Below are 23,382 nucleotides of genomic sequence, written 5' to 3' on the forward strand. Positions count from 1 at the left end.
GCTTGAATAGAAGACCCAAATGCCATCTTTTAACTTCTGTGGAGTGTGATGGAGCTGATAATTGAACGGGCAAAAGCCATTCCATTGTTAGGAAGCAAGCATTCTCTCGTTCCCTTAGAAAAGGCGAGTACGGAAGTCTGAGATGCTGGACGCTGAGAGTTCTGTTCCTACTAGTGATCATGATCAGGATCATAATCGTTCCAATTGTTACCATTTTCCACCTCCCCCCTTCTCCACAGGCCTTAAAATGAAAAAACCTGTATTTTAAGCTATGAAGTTGACCTCCGTCTTTATTCATCTCTTTTTTTGTAAGTGCGGAACTACTGAAATGACACGTGGGTTTCATACATGCAGCCTGTGTAGCGCTGTGCGAAGTGGATTTTATAGGGCTCCCTGGTGTGTGTACGATGTGTCTGTGCAACCAGACATCCCTGGCTGCTCGATGGCCCTTATTGCATTAGCGATGAGTGTGCAATGCTTATACACACGATGGCAGGTGCAAAAGTTATACCTCCATGGGCTTTTCTTAGCATTTACTATGTGCTAGGGATTGTGCCAAGAGCTTTATGTGTATGATCTTGTTTATCTCTTACAACAAGCCCGTAACACAGGCACTGTGGTTAACAGTCTGATTTTTCACGTGGGTTAACTGAGGCACTGAGACATTAGCTAACTTGTTAATAAATGGTGGATCCAGGCTTTGAACCAGCCACTCTAATTCAGAACCTTGCACGTAACTGCTAGGTCATACTGTCAACCATACATGAGGAAATAAAGGACTATTATAAGCTCAATGTAACTGGAAAGTATGCTGTAAATGTCAAGGATATGCAGATATGTCTGCCAGCTTTGGGAATTCGTATCTGCACACCAGTACTGACATTTATCGCAAACTGGTCATGTGATGGATATTAAGAATGCATATTTTTACAAGGCACGTGCCATAACTGTGTAGGATAGGCGTAGGAACGAGTTATCAAATCAGGTAACAGTTTAGGACCAAGATGCTGCCATTGAAGACAGAGATCATTGCACACCAGAGGAGAGACCAAGCTAACCATGGGAGGGCACAAACTCTGGCATCAGATTGTGATGCCGAAAACTCGGCCTCTGCGCACTGGTGCCAAAATGAATCTCGGAGACAGAGTTTTGGGTGAAGTAGAAAAGAATGGCTTTGCAGGCTAAGGCGGACACGGCAGACTCCTGCCCCTCAGAAACTCTGTGTCCCAACCTGGGGGGATTTGGTGAGGAGTTTTATAGCAACGGTTCAAGGACAGAGTTGCTAATAAGAATCAGGGTGTGTGCAGGGCCTGCACTGCTTTAATCTGGCCGCAGGTAGTCTCCTCCTTTGTCTCTGCATCCCCTCCCTTCCCTGATTAGCAATTGCTCGCATCTGCCCTTTGACACTCAGGGAAGGTCATGGAGGCTGGAGGCTGTTCCCTACAAACAAGAAACGGGGGACACAGAAAGGCTTCGTACCCAGGAGCCCCACAGGGTCCTGCTTGGTTTCAGTTGTGCAGTTTGAACCCCAACCCAGCTGCTGATTCGCTGTGTGTCTTTACGTGACCTTTCCAAACCTCATTTTTTCTCATTTGAAAATGGGGGTAACAACTACCTCATTGGGGTGATTTGAGGATTAATTGAGATCATGCCTGATTCACAGTAAGTGTGCAGTAAATGTTAGCTAGTCGTACTATGATTGTGTTTGTATTGGTCTAGCTTACATAAAATTCCCTTCCCACCTTCGGCATAGAACCTGTGTACGTCAGTAGCTCTTTGTAACATTTCCCCTCAGAAAACAAGCAAATTGTTCCTGGAACCTGGGCCAAACTCTTACCCGTATAAGGCACTTAGTGCCCATAAAATGGAAAACAAATTATTTTGACAGTGTGCTGTAGAGAGCACTGTTAGTAAAACAGTAACAGGAAGGATGAAGCAGTTTAACGTGTAGAAGTATGTGGTAACTTCAGTAAATCAAAAACTGTTCTTAAAGTTTATCTTTTTACAAAGTATGTGCTACTGTGGTTCTGGACTCAGCTCCTCCGTAATTAACGGATTAACTTCGTCTTTGTACCGCAGCAAACAGGCTAACAAAGACAGCCAACAGAGAGGTACTTCTTGAGCTGAATTCCTTATCTATAAAATGTGGCGGGTGGCTTCCTCTAAGGTATTTTTTCCCCTTTGAAACTCAAACGGAATGAACAGTCATTTAATTGTGGAACTAAATCGTGACTTAACATTGGCCTTATAATCAAGATTGGCAAACATCCTTGGGACAGGAAACCATGGAAGAGGGTGGTTATTTTTTGGAGTGCAGGGCAGCCGCAGAACTCAAGTGGGCCTGGGCTTCCCACAAGGGGAAGCTGGGAGCTGGGCCTATCTGGAGATCTGCGCAAGAGAGTAGGATGAAATCCTTCCTCACAGGAGTGGTTAAACTGAGGCCCTCCCCAGTCCCTGAGGGAGAATTGATCAAACTCCATTTCAGGGTGTTTTCTTAAGAGTTGATAGGTAAGCAGCTGTTTCCAAATGCATTCTTGTTCCTTCCTTTAATCGCTCCCCAAAGATTCATAGTCCAAACCCCCTTACCTAAGAAACCTGAGCTTTTAGTTAATCAGGAATGGATGTTCTGGGCAAGGAGCATTATAGTCCCAGGTGACTCCTCCTGAGACCTCCTATGCAATGTAGCATGAGTGTGTCGTGATGATCTGAGGGAAAGTACGACCATGGTCAGAGCTGTCCCAGGGGACACTGCAGGGCTGAGATGGACCGTGTTCTTCAGCCTTCGTCTCTCCAGGAGGGCAAGCAACCCCCAGAGAGCATGGGGCTGGGAAGCTAACTGCACTGGGTGCCTCTTCAGTCCTCCTGACTCCCCTCCACCAACACTGCCCCACCCACCATTTCTTCACTCACAGACGTTCACTGAGCAGATATACCATGTGGGGCGGTGAGCTCCGTAACAGGATGACACAGATGAATGGGACAGAAATCTTGCCTTGGGGGCATTACAGTCTGTGGGGATGTGGAAAAGGTACACGAGTAATTATGATACAGGGTGGAAAAAGATGTGTTGCAAAGCAGTGTGGGTAAAGTGCGCCAAGGTCTTTTTATACAAGTAAGGATTGATTTAAATGAATGTGGAGGACATTCTCAAAAAAGAAAAGAAGGAGAAGTCATAAAAGGACAATTAGAAGCTATTGTGGACTTGTTCCAGCACGTTGGAACCTCTGGGATACTATCAGCCTTCGACCTGGAAGTGCCCGCCGAAATCATCTGGTCTCAACCTCAATGTGAGAATGTCCTCCACGCGTTCAGTCTCTGCTTGGACACCTCCCCGATGGGGAACCCACCATTTATTTTTGGATGAACAGTGTCTGGTCATTGAAGGAAGGGGGGAGAATCTCTAAGAATGGGGTGTGTGTGCGAAAGAGAGAGAGAAAAAAAGAGACAGAGACAGAGAGAGGGAAGAAAGAGAAGAGGAGAGTGAGAAAGGCAGAGCAGTAACCTAGGTTTTCAGTATCCTGGTGGGGCCCTGCCTGAAGGACAGTGGGACCAAGGAGTGCTGACTAGTCGCTCTTTGGTTAAGCTGGGAGATTTCATTTCGGTGGGGATGGAGTCTAATGTGCTGATTCCAAGGTCCAAGGATGCAAGGGTGAACTTGCACAGAGTGAGATCATGTGAGCCAGCCTTCAAGAACAGAGACTTTGCCCTGGCTAGCAAGATTGAAGCTACTGCCTTCCTAAGTCCTGCAAACAAGTTAGATCTACCTGTGGACGCTAAATTAGAACCCAAAGACCACAGAGAAGATACTTTTAAAAGTCTTTAGTGTTTACTCAGCTACCATTTCAGCAGACGGTGGCAAGCCTCGTTTTAAGCAAACCAACTGAGTGGAGCCTCAAACTGCCCTGTTTGTGCACAGGCCCTGCTTGGAGCATTGTGTGGAAAAATCTCAGTAACAGAAGCCTCCAGGCACCAGCACCTGCAGAGCCCTGCTGACTCACCTGAGATCTACAGGTGGACTTCTTAACAGGTAAGAGGTGTGAGAGAGACACTTGGGTACAAATTAGGAATTAGGGCTTCACTGACGTCTTTAGTTGCAAATGAGAAACTGCTTACGTGACCAGAACGTGCCAATACAAAGTACTTCTTGGACTTCCCTGGCGGCGCAGTGGTTGGGAGTCCACCTCCCAATGCAGGGGACACTGTTCGAGCCCTGGTCCGGGAAGATCCCACATGCGGCGGAGCAATTAAGCCCGTGTGCCACAACTACTGAGCCTGCGCTCTAGAGCCCGCAAGCCACAACTACTGAAACCCGCACGCCTAGAGCCCGTGCTCCACAACGAGAGAAGCCACCGCAATGAGAAGCCCGCGCACCGCAACAAGAGTAGCCCCCGCTCGCCACAACTAGAGAAAGCCCGCGCATAGCAACGAAGACCCAACGCAGCCAAAAATAAATAAATAAATAAAGTGTTTCTTGCAAGCACTTCTACCAAGTGAATTCTACTAAATGTTTGGGATAGAGTTTCTTTTCAGAGTATTTAGAATTCAATAGGAAGGCCCAAGGAAATTGGTATTAACTTTGTGGTGTGTTTTAGATAGGGAACAAATAGGAACTGACCGCATTAGACGGGAAAACAGTGTCTCAGTTTGTAGAATCACAGTCGCAAGTATCAGTTTATTTACCAAATTGCAAATCAAAGTCTTCACAAAAACTGGCAGGAGAACCAGTTGAATAGTGACTGACAACATATTTTTTACAGGAAGTTGAAATAGAGTAACATGGAGGAGTGCAGAAAACACCGGTTTGGGGTTCAGACTACTTGGGTTTGAATCGCATCTTAGCACCTAAAGCTGATCTCTCTGGGCTTGGTTTTCTTCATCTCTAAAATGGGAAAATTGGCACGACCTCAGGATTTTCGTGAGGCTTCAATGAGAAAATACAGTGCCTGGCTCGAGAAATTTTAGATGAATCTGCAAATTTTTAGGCCATTGGAACATTTCTAGTCTATGCTTGGCTAAAACAGATTTTTCATTTGGTTCAAGCCATCGTTATCATATATTTGCTTTGAAATGAAAGGATATGAGCATGTAAGTTGATCATTCACAGACATATGTTCATTAAGGAGTAGTATTGTTGCAAAATTGTGTATCAATTGAGCAATATTTGAAATGCACGAGGGGAATTTCCCACATCAAGGAGTTCTATTTGTTTAAAGCCAAAAGGCCTTTGCAAAAGCAATAAACACTGTGATGTCTTTTGTGCAAATCTGAACGTTCACGTGTTGGGATCAGTTCTAGGGAGGTGTTTGTGTTTCATTAACTTCTTGCTCTCTGTGGGTTTATGAGGGAATTAGATGCACACAGAATGTGTGTGGACAAAAGCAGAATGAGTATCTGGATTCCTGAGTACCATTTGTTTTTTAATTATTCTTTGAGGTCAAAATACTACCTCCAAAACAACACTGGAAGGAATTAAGGTGGAATTTGACCAAAAGATATTTGACTTAACAGAAAGAAATTTCCATTTCACCCTTATGACCTTGGTCCAAGATTGAGCTTACCAGTGCCTCAGTTTCTCATTTGTGACCTTGGGTGGGACAGGGCAGAGGAAGAATGGACCAGATAGCTAATGAAATTGGACTAAGTATCTGATGTGTCTTCCAGGCCTATAATTCTATTGCCTAAGGAAGTTCTATTGCTCATAAAACTTTCCAACTGTCAGACAGAGTCAATATGTCTTCCCAAAGTACTAACTTACATCAAGGGAGTGGTTGAGGGTATGGGAAACGGAGCTCTTTCTTTTCCTGGAACTATGAAGAAACAAGATCACTCAGCATTCAGTGACGTTTCAGGTTCATGTGGACATCTGGTGTTCAATGGTGGTCTCCTCGTAGAGTGTGCTGTATTCAAGTTGATTAATTGAATAAAAATGTTCCTACACCTAAAGAAACAATCTATCTTAATGAATCCTTTTTGTAAAACAAATGCTTTGTATTATAAGATGATCATTACAATGCATACATTTTTTTAAAAGTATTTATTTATTTTTATTTGGCTATGCCAGGTCTTAGTTGTGGCAGGCAGGCTCCTTAGTTGTGGCAATGTGAACTGTTAGTTGCAGCATGCATGTAGGATCTAGTGCCCTGACCAGGTATCGAACCCGGGCCCCCTGCATTGGGAGCATGGAGTCTTAACCACTGCACCACCAGGGAAGTCCCCCCAGTGCATACCTTTTAATTGTTTTATTATTTTTTTAAAAATTAATTTATTTTATTTTATTTATTTTTGGCTGTGTTGGGTCTTCGTTGCTGCACACGGTCTTTCTCTAGTTGTGGCGAGCGGGGGCTACTCTTCGTTGCGGTGCACGGGCTTCTCATTGTGGTGGCTTCTCTTGTTGCGGAGCTCGGACTCTAGGCACATGGGCTTCAGTAGTTGTGGCACTTGGGCTCAGTAGTTGTGGCTCACAGGCTCTAGAGCACAGGCTCAGTAGTTGTGGTACACGGGCTTAGTTGCTCTGCGGCATGTGGGATCTTCCTGGACCAGGGCTCGAACCCGTGTCCCCTGCATTGGCAGGGGGATTCTTAACCACTGCGCCACCAGGGAAGCCCACCCCCAGTGCATACATTTTTAAAATCTGTGTTTTCATACACCAGGATTGCTTAAAGCAAAGTAGACCTTTCCAGTTCATAGACTGTGAGAGCTACAATCGAGACTTCAGAGATCACCCAGCATAACCAATCCCCAAATCCCAATTTCAGAGTGTTTAAAATTCCAAGCAGTCACTGAATTGTGAATTTTGTGGGCATTGGTCCAGGGTCTCAGCTTCTAGAGGAGGGGTGGGGGAATGCAAGCACCGGCGTTGCTACTAGGGGGCAGTTGCGGGCAGAGTACAGCCAGGGTAGAGGGTGGTGGACTATTTATTCCTGAAAAGTGGGAACATCTGACAGTGTGACTTTCATTTCAAGGCAACAGCTCACACTAAATGCAGAATTTTACAGGAATGAATTATCTACACTTACTCCCTCCAGATGTGTTCCTTGCAGAAGGATAAATAACTCAGGTTGCAGTGGGAATCGTTGTCCAGATGTGGATTACAGGGGCTGCGGCTAAAATACCTCTCCTGAGCCCAGCCTTCTTTAGCCCCTTCCTGTGTCACAACAAAATAACTCGAATTTTTGGTTTGAAGTGGTATGTAAAGGCTAGCGTCCCTGTCATGCTCGTCAAACATGCCATTGTATCCATCAGAACAAACTGGGCAGCTTTTACAGTTTCAGCGTCATACCCCAGGGCAAGAAGTTACCACGCTTCTGGTCAACCCTGGAAGCACTGTTCCAACATCTCTACTGCTCTGGATCCGGGTTTGCGTCTTTGTAAAAGGAGGCTACTTTTCTGATTTAAGGGAGGTGGAATAGCCCGCGTTTCTGTCAGAAATAAAAGCCTTAGGTGGTTGCTTCAGTGCTCGAAAGGAATCATTTCCTAGAGCTTTGGGGCCCTTCTCTTTGAGTGAGTTAAGCCTCCAGGTCTTTGTCTTGGTCTTTGCTTGCAAAGCACTTTATCATCTGTGAATCCTCGGCTGTTTGATACGCGACTTTAGTAAATGTCTGTAACCTCCCTGTGCCTCCTTCTCTAATCTCTGAAACAGAAGGAACAGTGGAGATAAAGTGATGGTTGGGTCAGATCTTTGAAATCTCTGTTCCATCATTCTGGAATTTTGTGATCACCAGGATGTAAACTCCTCCAGGGCACAGACTTGGTTATGTGCACAGACACACCCCCACCTTGTTTTCTAGCACGTAGAACATAGCGTGCTCAATCAATTTGTGTTTAAATGGGTGAACGAAGGAAGATTTATAGTAGATGTAATCTCTTGCTTTCATCCCTCACCTAATGGAACATTATGATCCAGGCTGTTCTTTTTGTGATTCCAGGAATATACCCTGCTCTCTTTTACACCTCAGTGCCTTTGCACAAGTGGTCCTTCTGCCTGGAAGCATGCCCCCCTTGGTCTAGCTGGAAAACTCCTCTGCTAACCTTCCACCTTGGGTCGATACTGTCTCCTCCATGAAGTTCTTTCTGGATCAAGCTCTCTCTCCTGTGGGCTCACACTGCATTTGGTACATGCTTCTATTGAAGTGGATTTTCTTACCAAACTGTAGTTCTTGGATTGGTTTTCTGCTCTCCCCCCTGCCTCAAGAGTTGAAGCAATTGAGGCCAGGGTCATCTCTGATAAACCTTCAAAAATTATTTTGAGGAATAAATAAATAGTTTTTCAGAAACTTTTCAGAAACCTTTTACGGTACCCAGTATTATGGTATGCTTAGAGTCTGGGCATATTAAATACTTTTTGATTGATTTGCTAGATTACCAGGTACACCCCCAAGCTTCAATTTTCTTAGCAGATAGAGGCAGAACTCCATTTTAAATGGCATAATCGTACAGTCACATTTTGTTCCTCTGAAACATAACATCTGCCAACAATCACACACACACACACCACACACACACACACACCTTTTCCCAGTCTAACTCCAGATCCTCGAAGAGTGTTTATCACATAGAAGATGCTCAATAACTATTTAAGAACGAATAGAAATGAAAGGCATTCCTTCCACTGCCTGGTTTCTGGAAAGCACGGTCTCTTGCAGCCTCCATGTATTGCTTCGCTCCGTGCTCTTCCACCTTTGGCAATCGCATTCCGTCTCCTGCCCTCACCCCCGCTCTTCCCTCAGAGGTCACCAACGACCCAATTACAAAATCTAATGGGATTATCTCAGTCTTCCTCCTGCCTGACTTCATTATAGCATTGGGCATCGCTTATCTTTCTGAAATGTGGTGTAATTGAAAAAGCATGAACTTTAAAGCAGGGAGACCCTGGTTTACATTTGTGCTCCTCTTCCACTTGCTGTGTGAACTTGGGCAAGTCAGGCACCTTTTAAAATCTCTCCTCATCCTAACATGGGACTTTTTTTTTTTTTTTTTTTCTGGGGTACGCGGGCCTCTCACTGTTGAGGCCTCTCCCGTTGCGGAGCACAGGCTCCGGACGCGCAGGCTTAGTGGCCACGGCTCACGGGCCCAGCCGCTCCGCGGCATGTGGGATCCTCCCGGACCGGGGCACGAACCCGTGTCCCCTGCATCGGCAGGCAGACTCCCAACCACTGCGCCACCAGGGAAGCCCCTAACATGGGACTTTTGATATCTGTTTCTCAGGGTGGTTGGGAGGCTTGAATGGGATTTTGTGTGTGAAGCACTTTGCCCGGTGTCTGGCTTGCGGTAGTCATTCAACAAACACTGGCTCCTTCCTTCCCTTGACTTCCGAATCATCCCACATTCTTGGTTTTCTTCTAATCTGTGACTCTGAATAAATCTTCATAGGACTTTTCTTTCCCTTGCCCACCTCCTCTCATCCCACATTTTTCTCCCGCCCTATTTCACATTTTCTCCATCATTTACCTGCATTGTTTGCCGTGCATAGTTGATACTCCAAAAATATGGACGGATTGAATGACAGTCTCTGGATTGGCCTCTGTGTGTCCCATCTTTTGCTTCTCCAGTATATATATTTCACACTGTCACCAGAACTGCTGTTCCTCAAATACAGGTTGATAATGTTACTGCCTGCCCCCCCAAGAAAAAAAACTTGAATAGCATCCCTTTGTTTAAAGAATAAACTAAACTTTAAGTACTCACCAATATGACCCTCTTGTTTGTCCATCCTCATCTCCTCTGTGTCCTTCCATAAGCCCTGACTTCTTTCTTCCTATTTTCAAAAACTCTCCATGGGTTTTTTTCTCTTCAGTGCCTTTACTCAAATGTTTCCTTTATTCCAGAATGCTCCATTCCTCTTTTCTACTGAAATTCATACGTTAAGTCTTCACTTAAATACTAATTCCTCCATAGAGCCTTCCCAGACCACCTCTTTCCCTCTGGTTAAAATTTATCCATTTTCCACTCACAGCTGTTAGCGCTTATGCTTTGCACTTAATTAATTCTGCCCTGCTAGGCTGTATGCTCCAACGCACATCCCGTGTCATGCTTGTCTTGCTGTCTCCCCAGCGCTTAGTAAGGAGCTCACACGCTGCTGTAGCTTAACGTGTACTCTTAGAATTAAACTGAATGGAAAATCAACGCGAGTGGTCGTGTTTCCTAACACAGGTCTTATGATGGAGACTTAATTAGGTACAAAAAGGCCAACATTTATAGAGCACTTCCTAGGTGCCAAGCACTATTCTAAATGCCCTACGCTGTTCAGATGCTCTCACAACAGCTGCAGGAGGGAGACACTATTTTTAAAAAATATTTATTTATTTGGCTGTGCCGGGTCTTAGTTGTGGCATGCGGGATCTAGTTCCCTGACCAGGGATCGAACCTGGGCCCCCTGCATTGGGAGTGCAGAGTCTTAACCACTGGACCACCAGGGAAGTCCCACAGACACTATTAATTATCCTGATTTTTTTTAGGTGTGGAGACAGAGACACAAAGAAATTAAATAACTCATCACCAAATCCAACAGCTGGTAAGTGGTGGAAAGGGTCAGAAGCTCAGAGAACAGGCCTGTGGGCCTGTGCACGCAGTCACTAGTTTACGGTGCCCATAGTATTTGGACCCTTCAGAGGAAAGCAGCAGGCAACCCAGAGCAGGCCACCTGCCTCCTCCGGGATGGACGACAAGGAGACGGGTGGGGTGGCCGCAGGAAGTCTTGTCCAGCCCTGATGTCCTCTGGAAGATTTAGAGGACAAGTGATGATGTCTGTCTACAAAATCAGGGTCAGCCAAGTGTTGTGCAGAATAGTCTGGATTGACTCCTAAGCCTTTCGATGAGCAGTTAAACCAGGCAGGCTTATCTGGTGACAGTCCTCCTGGGGTGACGTCTTTGCTCACCCTGGCATCGGCCACCGAAGGCTGGCGGAAGCGTGCTGCCAACCTTGCGCGTTTCCCAAGGCTGAGAGACCTCGCCAGCGCACCATCCTTGGGAACTGAGACCCGGGAAAAGTCTTGCAGCTCTTTCTTCCTTTTTCTCAGAAGGAGAAGCTGGACGTGGAGGCTGGTCCACTGTGGTTTTATTTAGATTGTGCTTAGCCAGCATCCTCCAGCACTCTCTAATCACACAAACTGAGTGCAGAAACCGCGCTGATGGCTTCAGTGACGAGCTGCTGCACAGGGTGATGAGGTAGGGATTAGAGGAGGGAACAGACTCAGGCTACCAGGGGAGGGCTTGAAGCTTGCTCTCTCCAATTTCACCCGTCCCCGCAGTCCCCACTCCCAGCCCCTTGTCCTTCACCACCCTCGTATTTCTGTTTCACAGTGCAGATATTAAAGCTGTCCGTGGGTTTCAGGGAGGTATTTAGTATCCAGCAATCAAAACGCCCTGGGCCAGAAATGCATCAGTTCAAATGGACTTTGTTTTAGGCATACGTGAATTGCTTTTATTTAAAAGAGAGAGAATCTGGGGCCCACAGACCCACGATGGTTGGGCCTTTACGAGATCATTCTTTCCTGCTTCTACCTCTAACTGTGCTCCAGTTACCTTTAAAGATGTGCAGAGAAAGCCGCCCTCTAAACCATCTTTGGTCATCCATTCCAGCCCTTAATTGGCCTTTCTCTCGGGAAATGTTTATCATCTAACCTGAATCTCCCACACAGAGTACTACACAAACTCATTTCCTCTTGGTTGGCAACGGAAGAAGCGTTTCAGTATATGATCCGGCCGTGCTTCGTTTTGTATTTGAAGACAGTTCATTACGCTGCTCTTGTGGCCTCGTCCACATTTCTATCAGGATTTCCAGTTCTCTGATAGCAACAAGTTCCTCTTCGTGAATGCCCACTGCCCACTTCTTTCTCTGGTCCGTGAGCCAGCCCACGGGTCTGGCTATTTTGATGTCCTGAGGGAGAGAGAGTCTGTGTCCTCACCTTGAGGGGGGGACTGACTGTCCTGTGGCAGCCGCGTTGGAGGGGACACACCTGTCCGTGCTATTGGGAGCTGCCTGCCCTTGGCATCCCTGGGGCTGGAGGGATGTGGGTGGGTGTGGGTGGGGACCTGCCCCTTCTGCCTCCCACTCGCCTGGGTGGGCACCCAGGAGAAATCTAGCTTCTCACCTGCTATTTTTCACTTAAGTTCCCTCCTGGAAGTTTCTGCTGAATAATGGACTTTGGAGTTTGCAGGGCTCCAGAAGTAGTAGACAGGTGTTGGATGTCTTGTGTCTGCAGGAAAAGGGAGCCTGAACAGTTGAGAATAAACAACAGTTGCTTGGTAACATGAGCTCCTTTCATTAAAGTCAGAGGCCTGGCTGTGTGAGCTGGGGGCAGGCAGGCCTGGCTGGTCTGGCAACACCTGTCTGGAGGGGCCACAGGTGAGGGCAGTTTCCTGGAGAACCGCCCAGTCGGCTGAGAGTGAAATATGGGAGACAAGTGGAAGGGTGGGGGGACTTGGGAGGAATGCAGTGGCTCAGATTCTGAAGCTCTTTAGTCCTGACCCCCTGACACCAGCTCCTGTGAGAAATTGTTTTGCAGAACTTTGCACTTCCCTTTCCACACTTGTAAAATACGGATGGAACTGAGTAGCTACACGTCGTTTCGTGACATACCCAACTAAAATCAGGGCTGGTGAAATGCTGGTGCTCCAAGGGACCTGCTTTCCAGAGCTGATGCATTTGATGAGATTTGGGTGGCCTCTAAGTGGCTTCAGATGACCCAGGTTCAAGTTCTGGCTTTGTCATGGATCAGTTATTGTGTTTTTATCTCTGACCTTGGATATCTTCCTGTGCGTCACTTCAATAAATTGTAAAATGAGGGTAATAACATCTGTCCTCACTGCTAGGGTCACTGGGAAGATAAAGTATTACAGATGAAAGCCTTTGTGACAGTGTAAAGGTTGCTTTACAAACAAAACACACAGGACACTGGACAGAATCAAAGGGAGGGCAAACTTGGTCCTTCCTTTAATGTGTGTAGTTTTCACAGCAATGATGACTTGCAGCTGGAGGGCATTTCATTTGCAAACTAGTGTCCCATTTATCATCTTCCTTGACAGTGCCACAGTGGAAAGGAAACAGCTGAGGGTGGTGGGATGGGGATGTGTTTTTTTTTTAAAAAAATTTTCTTTATTGAAGTAGAGTTGATTTGCAATGTTGTGTTAGTTTCTGGTGGATGTGTTTTGAGTAGGGTTTTATTGGGTGACAAGTACCTTCTTTTCTTTAAGCCGAGACTTGCAGGTGGAGGTGAGCTAGGACAGTGGCTGGGGGCTTCAGGTACTCTGGGTATCTGCTTCCCAAGTGAAACCGTTGCAGACTTAGTGTGGAGGAGGTTTTCCCTCAGGCCAGGAGAAATGTAAATGATCACTCAACTACTGCTGGGCACAAGGCTTAAATTAAACCTCACAGGGTTTTAGATTTTAGGTCCAGCATCTCTTGTGGGTGGAAAAGGGGCTGAAGTGTGTGGGAGGAGGAAGCTGCTTGTTTTTCTTCCTTTCAAGGGGTGTACATTTAAATTCAGAGGGCGCACGGTCCCCTTAAGGGGGCCAATCCCCTTGCTGAATCTCCCTCTCCCCAAAATACCCACGGAACCCTCTGGCCCCTGTGTGTGCACCCTCCTGTTTTGTTCCATCTTGTTTTGTTTTTTGGCTTTCCAGTGAACGGTAGTGAGCCCACCCACCTTCCTTTTGCCCCTTAAACACCCGAGACGCCGCTCTCTTAGTTCAACTGCCCCCTTAACAAGCAGGTTCCTTGAACTGAAAAGTTACCAGATCCCCGGCAACCCGCTCATCTTTGGAGGAAATCCAAGGCAGTGAGCAGCTCTGTGGCTTCGCTCCGGACCCTGAAGTTTGGAGGGACAGCTTGGCTTCCTGGGCATTCCGGAGCCGGAAGCAGTGTCCTGCCGCTTGCCAGGGCTGACACCTGATGGGAAGGAGTTGATCCTTTCCGGGACACATCCAGGAGTTAAAATAGAGTGATACCAAGCCACCCTTGAGAGAGCCAGTGGCCGGATGTGGAGAAGGGTCAGAAATAAGACAGGCCCGCTGTTCCAGGGAGTCATTTACAGGTGGGCCTGGCTCTGGCATTTCGGCTTCAGTCTCTCTCTCTTCTGGAGCAAAACATACTTCCCTCAGATTCCTGGCCTCATGGAGGTTGTGCAGGGTCACAATGCCTGGAGCTCCCCCCATGTGTCATTGCAGGGCATGGTGGACCCATGGCCAGCTGTCACACTTGAACTGCAGGGACATATTTTCTTACAGTGAGTTCTGGTGGTCTTTAGGAATGTGATTTTTTTTCCTCAGCTTTGGGACACTTGTGAAATGTTCTCATGACCTTCATGCTGGCACAGAAGCTGGGCATTGTTTCCCTACTGGACTCACGGAGAGGGGCAGAGAGGATTGGGTGAATTGCACCGTGGACTTAATGCTGCACTATTTGTACTCCTGCTGGTCTCTTTGAAAGCCATCATCTCTACTTTGGCTCTCACGTGCAGGACTTACTGGAGAGGCACATGCGCTGTGGGCTGGGAGGAAAGATGGGTGGTAACAGTCTATGATCTAGGAGCTGGGCTGCTTTAGACTCAGTCCTGAACAGGGCTCCTCGGTGAGGTGGATCAGTTCTAGGGCCAATCTCTTAGGGTGGTACCTGGGTCTAGGGAGTGAGGGGTTCAGCATAGCTTGGGACACGACAGGACTGACCCACACTTTCGAGGGTCCATGACCTGGGGACATACAGACGTTTTGTGACGCAGTCCATGCCCCCTGCAGGTTGAAGCAGACTTGATCCAGCCCCCAGGAACGTAAAGGGAGTACCCTTAGCTCCCTGAGACTCACTTTGCTGTATGCTTCACCTTCTGGGTGCTCACCTTCCTCTAATTTCATTCTGTGCTTGGGATGGGGCTCTGGTATTGACGGGGTCACCCAGATGCACAGAGATCACTCCCTTTTCCTGACTGGTCCTGTGTGTCCTGTGTCTCTCAGGTCCTACTGTCTGTCCTTCCTCCATATGTCATGTCTGCTGTCCTCGGCTTATTCCACAGAGCTGTCCTCTCTTCTCAGCCTGTCATTTTGGAAGCGGTGTCCAGAACTGCACCCCAAGTTATTCAGAGAGAGCACCTTTCTCAGGAGAGGAGATCCAGCCGAAGAGTCCCTAGTCTTCCCTCAACCCTGTATCCTGACTGAATTCCTCGGTTCCTCCCTTCCCCTGCTCCCCCTCAAAGAAAAAGCAGAGAGTTAGATTAATGAGAGCTGCCTGGCCAGCCGTCGCTTTGAGAAAGTTTGGGCTGTGATCCTATTTCATTCGGCTGATTGGAGCAGCCTTGGCTCGGAGGTAGCGTCCCTCCCCAGGGATCCCGGGTACAGTTACGCCAGCCGTCGCCGCCTGTGCACGCCCTTTCTGGACAGACGTGACCCTCGCTCCTCGCCCCCTGTTCCTCCTCTTTTGTTTTCATCCAGCGTCTGCTTCCTCTCTCTCTCTCTCTCCCTCTGCCTCCTCCTCCCGCTCTCTGCCTCCCTGCAGCGCCAAGACCGGCTCCCCAGCCTAGTCCGCCGAACGCAAACCGCTGAGAGTTTGCCGAGCCGCCCCTTGGGGCCCGGGCCGCCGAGTCCCGCTCGGGCACGGCCGCCGCCAGCCGGCGAGGGAGCGCCGCCGAAGGAAAAGCAGCGGGCGCCCGAGGGGAGCCCCGGAGGGCGGCCGGGCGGCCGACTTAGACTCCGGGGAGGTCGCGCCGCGAGCCCCAGCGCTCCCCTCTCCCGCGCGGCGCTCCGGGAGACGAACTTGCTCCGCTCGCGGCTCGAGCGGCGAGCATTTCCTAACGTGAGAGGCCGGGCGCCGCGGGCGAGGGGCGGGGAGCGGGCCCGGCGGGCGGCGAGGCGCCGGGCGGAGGCGGCGGGCCCCATGCCGGCGGCCAACATGATGGAGAGCCTGCAGCCGCCCGCCCTGCAGGTGCCCGAGCCGCCGGGCGCGCCCGAGGGCAGCCGGGTCTGGTCCAGCTCGTCGACCCCCACGCTCCGCCGCCGGCGCTTCAAGATGCGCCGCACCAAGAATGTGCAGGAGCCGAGCCTGGAGGCCGGGCTGAGCCGGGACCTGCCCGGCGTCTTGGCCCCGGGCAAGGAGTTTCTGCAGCTGCCGTCCATCGAGATCACGCCCTCCAGCGACGAGGACACCCCGTGGTCCAACTGCTCCACGCCCAGCGCTTCCCCGCGCCGCAAACGCTTCCTCCTCCGCAAGTGGCTGCGGGTGAGTGAGCGGAAGGAGTGCAGCGAAAGCAGGTACGTGCCTGTCCCGCCCCAGCCGTCTTCCCTTTTCCTCCCCGGCCTCCCCACAGCCGTCGGGGAGGTGGGGTGGGGGGTGCCCAGGGCACCCCGGGGAACCTCGCCGAGGATTGCAGGAGCCCTTCGCCAGGGCGGACGGCTTCCCCACGTGTCACCCATCTCCCCAGTCCAGGCCGGGGGGCCGGTGACTTTCCATTACACGGGTACTCGGGGCTTCATGCTGCGTTCCATCCCATTGGATCCTCACAGCAACATGAATAGTAACAGCCGTAGCAGCTGATGTTTACCGAGCCTTTAACATTCTCGGTCAGTATGATGGGCACATCACAGTCCATCTCCACAGTTAGTCCCCACGAAACCTCTTTGAGGTCGCTACTCCCTGTCAGTCCCATTGTACAGACAGGGATCGTAGAAGGCGAGAGAGGTTAAGTGGCTCCTCCACTCAGACTTCAGTTTCTAAGCTCCATTTCAATTTTTATTATTTCATTGTTGGCCACCCCAGGTTGCCTTTCCTGGCCCCCATGTGTAGAGGAGGTGGCGGAGTATTCGCACTGAGTGAGTCACATTTCTTAGACATCTAGGCCTGGTCCGCACCATGATGGTTTGTGCCAGCTACTTTTTGTCTGGACAAGCGTGGCATCTGAGTAGTCGGGGAGTTTGCTTTCCCTGCGCAGAGGACTGGTGTAGAAGACCGTAGGGCAGCTCCACACAGCCTGGGCCAGGGGTTGTGTTTGAGCCAAGCCCGTCGCCTGGTGGAGGAGGTGGGCAGTCCTCAGTGGTGCACTGATGTCTTGGACCCTCCGTATTTACCTTCAGGCTCTAGGGCCCTGTCACCAAACAGTGGTCTGTGCCTTTGCGTGGGGCAGGCAAGTGATTGGCCACCTTCCCCGGGACTCCTCTTCCTAGTCTGTTCAATTCCATTCATTTCAGTTCAACAAGTATTTATTGGATGTTCTTGTGAGTTCAGTCTGGTACCAGCTAACGGTGCTATGGCCAGGAGGCAGGGAGGGAGGGTGGGTAGAGCTGGGTAGAGTGTGGGGATGTGGAAGTTGAGAAGGAGGATGGGAGGAGACTTGGATAAGAAATCACGGCATGTGAGTTTCCTTGGTATTGAGGAGATGGAATCTTTGGAAGACACATACTCTGTGTGCCATGTGGTACTGACTGTCAGGCAAAGAGAGGAAGAAGACTTCTGGAAGGAAGAGGCTCAAACCACAACACGTACACATAGGTAGTAGAAAACAGGAAGAATATAATGTCAGGGGCATGAGATCAGGAAAGGGGAACAGTACAGATGAAGGCATAAGAACAGGGTGAGATGTGTCGTTGAGGGGACGCTGAGGAATTGGGCTGGGTTACGCAGATGGTGAGCATTTTACGCCTGCCAGGCTTCCTTTCTCTTATTTGGTGGTAATGACTGGATGTGGTTATCCCTGCAGGCGCAGATGTAAAGCTTTGTTCTGGGGCTTTTTGGGGACCTGAGGATAGCAATTCTTTCTGTACTCTTACTTCATCCTGTCACCTTTTCCAGAGAGTAGAGGGAAATGGGGCAAGCTTGGTGGGAGCTAATCTTGAACTAAAATAGTTCATCCGGGTTTGTCAGCTTTCCCTTCAAATGTGAGAAACCCTAAAAGAGACCCTATTTTGATCCTGAGATTCTGCCATGTACACTGAGGACAGAATATGGGGAAGATTCTTACGCTGGTAGCCGGGGAAGGGATAGGGGAGGGTTTGGTTAGATTTAGGGAAGTCTATCTTGGTTTAGAGAGTCTGTCTAAAGGTGCAGTGGAGGGACTTCCCTGGCCGTCCAGTGATTAGGACTCTGCGCTTTCACTGCCAAGGGCACGGGTTCGATTCCTGGTCCGGGAACTAAGATCTCTGCAAGCCGTGTGGCCAAAAAAAAGGTTTAGTGGAATCTTCATTTTTGTTGGAGCAGGAAACATACTTTTAAATCAGGAAGCGTTTTCACCTTCTAGGAGTAGTTTAGAAACTGGCAGTTGGGGAATTCCCTGGCGGTCCAGTGGTTAGGACTCCGCACTCTCACTGCCAAGGCCCAGGTTCGATCCCTTGTCGGGGAACTAAAATCCCACAGGCCGCATGGCGCAGCACACCCCCAGATGGTAGTTGTTTTCCATGGCGGCTTGCTGGATTAGAAGAATATATGCATGTATGTATAAAAAGACAACCTCTGGATTCAAACCCAAGTTTGTCTGACTCAGATCTCTACTCTTAACCACTGTTAAACTGCCTCCTGTTGGACTCTGTCTCGATTGTTGGCCAAAACAAAAACCCATCTCTTTTAGGCCTTGGAAGTAGAAGGCTTCTTGGAAAGAAAAGAAGCGGTCAAGTGAAGGGGTGCTTGTAAATGGCCAAGATGATCCCCTGAGGAGGAATTGACATTTAGAGGCAATAGGGCACGAAGAGAATTGGAACTCAAGTCAGGAGACGTGGGTCTAAATTTTAAGGTCTGTCATTTCTTCGCTGTGGAACCTTGGGCACCTCCCTTCCCCTCTGTTTCGTCTGCTCCATCTGTGGATGAATGGGAGGTCTCAAGTGATAGACGTGGAACTGTTTTGTAAACGTCCTCTTGCTGTGCAAGGGGGAAGGATTATTGGCATCATTCTGTGAGTGACTCACGTGGAGTGGATGTGTGCTTGAGAGTATAGGTTACATACTCACGTGTCCTGGAGCAGCACCTGGGACTCCTCACACGTTACATGACTTGGATATGGTGACTGGAAAGTGACCCAGCTCAGGCTTGGTTTAGGGGAATGAGCACACCAGGCCACGCAGCGTCCTTCCTCTTCACTGTCCCCACCCCAAGTCTGCCTCTCTGCAACACAGAAAAGCCCCTTTGAGGCCTGCGGTGCAATTCTGTCTGATGTGGTAGAAGGCACGGTGTCAAGAGGGCCTCAGCTTGTGGATTTTAACTGCACAAAGATGAAAATATAAAGAGAATCAGGAGACCCCTTTCTTTTCCTTAATCCTGGGAAGAAAGAAGTAGAGAAAATGGTGAAGTTAGCAGAGACCTTGGAGGCCAGTATTCTGAGTCCGATTTTCTCTGTTTCATCCTTGGATCTTCACTGTCTAGCACTGTACTTGGCCTTTCGTCATGATCAATAGATGTTTATTGATGGGTAAATTAATAACGATTGAGTGAATGATTCCTTTTTCTTTCCTCTTTGGAGTGAAATTATCCTTATTCATGAATCAGGGAAAACTTCCTGGAGGACATGAGTCCAGAACTGAGTTTTTTTGACATGTGACAGCTTTATTGAGATATAATTTACATGCCATGCACTTCAGTCAGTTTTAAAGTACATAATTCAGTGGTTTTTAGTATATTCACAAATATGTGTAACTATCACCACAGTCCATTTTACAGCATTTTCATGACCTTGAAAAGAAACCCATACCCTTTATATATTACCCTCAATCCCCCTCTACTCCTTGCCCCCAGCCCTAGGCAATCACGAATCTACTTTCTGTGGAGAGCTGAGTTTTGAAGGGGAACCAGAAGCCTCTTGGTGAAGGCAGTTTGGGTGTGTTGGCTTGAAGATGGGGATGGATGACCAAGTGTGGTCTTGATGAGGGATGTGGAAAAATGAGGGTGGTGTGGTGATGGGCCGACAGACTATGATTTATGCTGAAGGGTTTGCATTTCAATTAGTCAGGCCGTCAACAAAGATGTATTGAGATCCTATGGACAGTGTGCTTTGTCTGCAAAGAGGATTCAACTCAACGGGGAGCCATTGTAGGTTCCGGAACCCAGGAGAGATATGCTCAGAATGGTATTGGAGGCAACGAATTCTTGCTGTTCTGTGTGAACCAGGTGTGAGGTAGAGGCCTGAGCCTTGCACTGTTCTTCCAGCACTTACTGTTACAGCTGGGAATTGTCATCTTAGCCACTGTTTAACATAAGGTGGCACTGTTTTTTGCTGGCCGCGTTGCCCTCTGAGCTCCACGGATAACGTAGTCTGAAGTTGATGGGGCAGGCTTTTAGAACTAGTACCTGCGTGTCTGCCCAAATCCCTTGGCCATAACTGGTTGTGGTGATTGTTCAAAACCCAAATTGAGGATTAGAGTCCCTCTCTCACCTGCTGGATTATGGCAAGAGGTCAGAATTGGACAGAGACACAACTTTTGTGTCTCTGTGATGGCATCCTGACATCATTCTCTGGAGGGGGAAAGGAGAGCTGACAAGGGGCAAGGGTGTAGGTGTGGCTGCCCGACGGCAGGCTGTCTTTATGAGAGCCACAGAAGCGCTTCTCTGCTCTGTCTCCCCAGGACGCCCTCCCTATTATTACCTCTTGCACCACTTTCCCATGGCAGTTCTGTCCCCTCTTCTGTGTGACACATCTACCCTGTCATGACTTCTGTTCTGCTGCACACCTGACCTCAGGTGGCAGCTCTCACTGATTCTGCCAGCCTGGTGAGCCTGGTTATCTATCTGGTGCCAGTCTAGCTGGCACGTGGGTTTGCACGTAACGATTATTCCTCATTGGTATATTTATCGTAAGTCTTCATCCCCTCACTCTGACCTTCGGAGGGAGTCTTGCTTTCGGTTTCAGCTCAGTTTCCAGGGAGGAGGCTGATGTGGGCTACACCCATCAGCTCCGTGTGGACCCTGACATCTAGGAGAAGCACAGAGAGTGTGGGAGGGAGGTAATTCATGGCTTTCTTCACACAAAGCATCAAACAGGAGACCTGTGATTTGTCAGCAGATTAAATAAACTATTGGTGCTGGATAAGGTTAAACTAGGAAAAACCTCTCTCCCGGACCCTTACTTCCTTGAGGGCGGGGACTGCGTCTTACTTTCTGCTAAGTGCCTTAAATACACATTTAATCCTCACAACAAACCCCCGGGTGGGTTTTACAGCTGAGGAACCTGAAGTTCAGAGATTCATTTGCTCCTGGTCGCACAGAAGCAAGGGTGAGATCTGAATCACATTCTTTTGATTCCAGAGCCCGGGCTGTTTACAGTTACACTGAACCATCTCCCCGGGGCCTGGGAATAGTTGGCTCTTGCGTGTTTGAGATCACATCCACGTGGAAGGGGAGGTTCTGAAGGAGGTCGGGAGGATGGGAAGGCCACTGAGGATGTCTGTAGAGGTCAGAGGTCAGAGGTCAGCACGGGGATGTGTGAGGGTGGTGCTACATGGCGTAGGTGAACTGCTCCGTGAGAAGCAGCCGACCTTGGGCTGTAGATGTGGTTTCCACATTCAAACAGTCTGTGGAAACTGAGAAGGTAGATCTAAGCCCCGTGGGCTGATTCACACTGGCCAGTTTCCTCCATGGCAGTTGGTATTTTGAGAGTTTCCGTGGTGGTTACGCACTCAGGAAGTGCCAGTTCCGTGTCAGGGGAGAGGCTGGGATTTTCATGGGGCAGGTTAACAGGTGATAACCCTGCCCCGCTCGGTTAGTTTCTCCCAGCTACCGTCTATAGGCCAGTTGCTATGCTGGCCACTGATAAGTGCTTCTAGGGGAACTCCGGAGTTTTCCTTAGGGCGCTTGAATGGCTGAGCTGCCGGTGGGGAATTTCCTCCTTGACCCCAGTGGGTGAGCCGCTGGGCGCTGAAGCAGGCGTTCAGATACAGAGCCAAGCTGGCCTGAGAGCCTAGGAGTGCTGGCCTGGTTGCTGTGTGTACAAGAGCTTTACAAAGTCTGCAGGCTTTGCTCTCTTGGGATTCTTTCCTCCATTGCCCATATCAGTGCAGTGACTCGCTAAGGGGCAGTTGTACCTAGTGTGAAGGGAGATGCTTTTCAACACCTTTCGGGGCGGGGGGAGGTCTCTGAGCTCTTGTCCTGTGACTCTGGAGCCTAAGGAACCTTCCTTCTCTAGGAGGAGATGGTGAAGCTTCCTTCAGGGATGCATAACAGAAAATCAAATGTGGAAGGAAGGCAGGATGGACATGCTTCAAGCTGGGGCACAGAGATGTCAGGCCACGGCCTGCACCTGCCAGCCTCCATGCCACTGCGGGCAGCCAGGTGCCACCTCCTGAAGATAGCCCTGGTGTCAAATGTTCTTCCCTGCTTTCAGACCATGTGTCTGGGTCATCTCATCAAAATCATCACTAGGAAGAGGTTCCTTAGCTAAGACCAGTGGTAAAGAGGAGATAGAGGAGGACACCCATGGCTTTTTCATTTGAGGCCCTGATACATCTTTTGGGTCAGATGCTGGGAAGCCCTTTCTTCTGCATCCTTTGTACGTATTCTAACTGGCTCTGGTTGTTCCACCCTGATTTTGTGGATGAGATAAAGAAAACGGGTGGTTAGGCACGTCTCAGTGGCAGATCTGGGTTACACTCTGGAACTCAGGCCTCTGACCTAAAGTCTGGGCTAATTTCTATCTGTCATGTCTCTGGAGCTTCTTCTAGCCTGGTGCCTCCTTCCTCCATGGTCTGACCACAGAGGTTTTTCGGTCTTGCTGCTTCTGGTTCCAGAGTTTAGTCAGGAAATGTGGGGGCTGAGTGAGGGGACTGAAAAAAATAATCCACAACCCACTTGGTTTTTCCACTTTCTTTTGCAACTATGCAAAAAGAATTTGCCTTGGGGCCCCTTTTGGGCAGGGGTGAGTGTGGTAACCCACGTATTATTTGCTCCAGCAATTAGGAAAATACAGAAAGACGATGGACGGTTAGTTTAGCAATACAGTTTTTTTTTTTTTTTTGAAGCAGCTGCGTAGCACAGGGAGATCAGCTCGGTGCTTTAAGACCACCTAGAAGGGTGGGATGAGGAGGGTGGGAGGGAGACGCAAGAGGGAGGGGATATGGGGATATACGTAGCAATACTTTTTTGAGTCTCTCCAAGGGTTTTCCAGCTTGTTGTCTTTTTTTTTTTTTTTTTTACTCAGTTTACTGTTTTTATTTATGTATGTATTTATTTATTGGCCGTGTCGGGTCTTCGTTGCTGCGTGCAGGCTTTCTCTAGTTGCCGCGAGCAGAGGCCACTCTTCGTTGCGGTGGCTTCTCTTGTTGTGGAGCCCGGGCTTCTAGGTGCTCGGGCTTCAGTAGTTGCAGCATGCGGGCTCAGTAGTTGTGGCTCAAGGGCTTAGTTGCTCTGCAGCACGTGGGATCTTCCTGGACCAGGGATTGAATCTGTGGCCCCTGCATTGGCAGGTGGATTCTTAACCCCTGCGCCACCAG

At 48.9% G+C, this 23,382-nt stretch overlaps 1 protein-coding gene across 5 annotated transcripts in view; it reads left to right on the forward strand.

Moving 5' to 3' along the window:
- The window catches only part of GRAMD1B (GRAM domain containing 1B), a 247,550-nt gene that overhangs the window by 57,341 nt on the left and 166,827 nt on the right, over nucleotides 1–23,382 (forward strand). For 3 of the 5 annotated variants that reach the window (XM_079930629.1, XM_079930622.1, XM_079930627.1), the window contains exon 2: nucleotides 15,482–16,233. The exons of 1 other annotated variant lie outside the window; for it this stretch is intronic. In XM_079930629.1, the coding sequence (XP_079786755.1) occupies nucleotides 15,860–16,233 (374 nt within the window). In that variant the 5' untranslated portion in view covers nucleotides 15,482–15,859. Of the gene's footprint in view, nucleotides 1–15,367; nucleotides 16,234–23,382 lie in introns of those variants that run through there. One more of the 5 variants, XM_079930628.1, reaches the window with a different exon arrangement.

The sequence above is a fragment of the Stenella coeruleoalba genome, assembly GCF_951394435.1.
Source record: "Stenella coeruleoalba genome assembly, chromosome: 8".
NCBI lineage: Eukaryota > Metazoa > Chordata > Mammalia > Artiodactyla > Delphinidae > Stenella > Stenella coeruleoalba.